Here is a 3002-nt window from a genome sequence, read left to right as displayed (position 1 = left end):
TTTCCTCCCCCGGCCCCCCCCCCCCCCCCCCCCTCCTTTAAGCTCCCAAAGATACAGTTCACATTTTCCCTTTATTGACCCACTGCCAAGGGGAAGGCCGAGTATTAACTAAAACCACACTACTGACTAACAAGTATTTGCTGCAATTCCCTTTAGGGAACACCAGACTCTGAAGTAAGGCCCATTACTTCTATTGCTACTGGATAAAGGGCATTCTGTACACAAGTGGCTTGTACAGCCAACCATCAAACCTACAAAAGAGATACCAACTTCAAGAAGATTTGTTTCATTGGTCTCTCTCTTCTGGCTTCTCCCTCAGACTCAGGAGATTTAAAACTTGTACTTGGCCTGTTTGTGATAAAAGTGAAGTGACACCATATTCAAAGAGGTGGAGAATGCATACAAGAAATGTGAACAAGTATTTCTGGACGTATGAAAACAACTAAAGCCTTTGGCAGTTTCTTTCTACAGAACCACAGCCCTTTCTGCACTCAAAATTTGCAGAAGATTTGAAACACTTTATGAATCAGTTTGTTAATAATTAGCACAAATTGCTAGGCATATACGTACACAGCTTAGTGTTTACCATTAAATAACAAGCAAAGGTAATTTAAGTAAATGCTCCCTAATAACAACAAAAGAAACAAAATGCTTGGTCACCTGCCAATTTACTTCTATTAAAGAGTATCTTATTAACAGGTATCTTATTTGGTAAGAGCCAATCTTGTTCTCATCAAAGCCTAGTATCTTCCCAAAGAGTCTGAGCTACCAGCCTGTGAATCCTGCCTGAGATGCTATCTCCATGGGTTTCTTGTGCCTCCACAAAATATCAGTCTGTGCACAGTCTCACAAGACCAAAGTCTTTAGTTAGCATTGCCCTGATCCATAAGGAATTAATGGTAATGGAAAAGATTCCACTGAAATCAGCAAGTGCTGGATCAGTATACGCATATTTAGAGTCAGGCTGTATCTGATATGTGTTTTTTGGGGTTTGAGTGAAGTCACTGGAGGTCTGCCCATGAGAATCAAACTGCTCAGTCTGGGGCATATCCAGTCCGTCACAATATATTCAATAGCTTAACCATTCATAGAAAGGAATAGTCTGTGTAGTCTTTATTAGAAGTGCTCACATGATGTTTCAAGATTCATTTGAGATACTGAGAAGAAATTTACTGGAGACTTTATGAGCTGTAATAACTAAGAAAATGGCTTCCAAGCCAACAGTTAAAAAAGCACATGCCAGCTCTGCATTAGCAGTTTCTTTTCTCTATCTGTTTCTCAGCTGAAGCTCAGTTTGCAGTCCACTGGGTACCATTACCTCAGTAATGTTAAAAGCCAGACATCAAATCAGAAAGAAATTCCAACTTTCCAAAGGAACTTTGCAATGTGAATAAACTACAGTATGGAACCAGCAGAGATTAAAAACATCCACCGTTGTACTGGAAATACCCTTGCCTTGAAACTTACTTTCCACTTGTAACATGGTTAAGTTTGTACAGCACATATGCAGATAATAAATTTAATTGGAGTGAATACTGTTGCCAAGACAAGAACCCTCCCTCTCTAGCACCCCAGGTAGGCTTTATGCTGTTCTCATCAACTACAGAGCACCACACATTGCACTGTAGCTATAAGGACTGTGTATACAGCCCATTGCTCAAGGGTCTCATAATACAATGCTATTTTTATATCACTTAGTGGCATAAATGTAAGATGAAACCAAGGCTCCTATGTAGGAACAAGTGATCCACTAACTGACAAAGTGCCCCAACAGCGTGCACACAGATTTTTTTCTTACCAAATAATTTCTGCAATACTTGTCCATCATACAGGTCTTCAGCCAAGTCTTTCACAATAATCCTCTCTCCTACCAACACATCATTAATCCAGTCAATTAATACCTATATGGGAAACACAAATTTGGCAGTATTACACACTATTCATTTGCAATTTAAAACATATGTCATTTTGTACAATGATGAAAATATTTAGCAGAAAGAATACCAAAGCTGCAATGGCTCAAAATACAATCAGTCTGAAATACCATCAGAAGAAATTAGGAAGGATTTAGGAAGGACTCTTTCAAGGTGGCTGTGTCAATGCACCACAATATCTAGACAAACACCAGCTTGATGCAGTGCCTTCTGGAGTGAAATCTGTCCTTCGCTTTCAGTAGTATTTTAATATTTCACTGTGAATCAAAAGATGTTGAAGTTGGTTGTAATGAAGCTTCCTGAGTTCTAACCTGAGAATCACAAAGACTACAAGGGAAGTCAGGGTGATCATAGGATTGGAAGTGGGATGGGACTAAGAACCAGGAATCAGGATTTTAATTCAAATTCTTAAGTCTCCATGTGCCATATCTAGAGAGAGATACTTCAACAAATGACCTTTCCATTTCACTGGGATGTATGCCCGACATAGTTTCATTTAATTAATATCTAAACAATACTTTGAAGTATTCAAATGAAAGAGTCAGGGATAGCATTAAAAATAGTTTCACTTTCTTGAAAGCATTTACATGCTTTTAGTTACCTTCATTAGTTCTTGTAATTTTGGGTCATTTCTTGAATTTGGATCAACCATTGTTCGGACTTCATTTTCCTCTGAAAGGTTTTAAAGAGAGATATTAGAATCTATTACAGGCATGAAACTTTATTTTACATCAAGTTTTACATTGAGATGTAAAATTGTTGTGAATTACCTAGCATAGTGTCCTCAGGGTCTAGTTCAAACGGAATTGGACTGAGAGGTAAATTAATGGCATTTATTCCTTCTTCCTGTAATTCAGATACTAGGAAATAAAAAAGAAGAGCTTGGTCAAATTTCAATTCGATTTTACTTACTATTTCACTCTTGCTAAAAGTAGCATTAATTGTCTTAATTTCTTTATAAGAACATGACTCTATCAGATAAGCCATTAGGAATAATTAAAGCAATAAAATATAGCTAACAAAAATGGGAGGCCCAGCCAATAAACTTTTACTTGGACGAGTATATTT

The 3002-nt window shown here is 37.6% G+C and overlaps 1 protein-coding gene across 1 annotated transcript in view; it reads right to left on the bottom strand.

Moving 5' to 3' along the window:
• PARVA (parvin, alpha) overlaps positions 1-2794 on the bottom strand; it is a gene marked incomplete at its 5' end in the record, with an annotated part of 19746 nt that extends 16952 nt beyond the window's left edge. Inside the window, 3 exons of the mRNA XM_010020776.1 lie at positions 1799-1901; positions 2536-2606; positions 2705-2794. Coding sequence (XP_010019078.1) covers positions 1799-1901; positions 2536-2606; positions 2705-2794 — 264 coding nt within the window. The remainder of the gene's footprint in view (positions 1-1798; positions 1902-2535; positions 2607-2704) is intronic.
• Positions 2795-3002: the final 208 nt, after the last annotated feature.

The sequence above is a fragment of the Nestor notabilis genome, unplaced genomic scaffold (genome assembly GCF_000696875.1).
Source record: "Nestor notabilis isolate BGI_N333 unplaced genomic scaffold, ASM69687v1 scaffold1068, whole genome shotgun sequence".
Taxonomy (NCBI): domain Eukaryota; kingdom Metazoa; phylum Chordata; class Aves; order Psittaciformes; family Psittacidae; genus Nestor; species Nestor notabilis.
The sequence above is the reverse complement of the archived record's forward strand: the minus strand, read 5'-3'. Positions and strand labels throughout refer to the sequence as shown.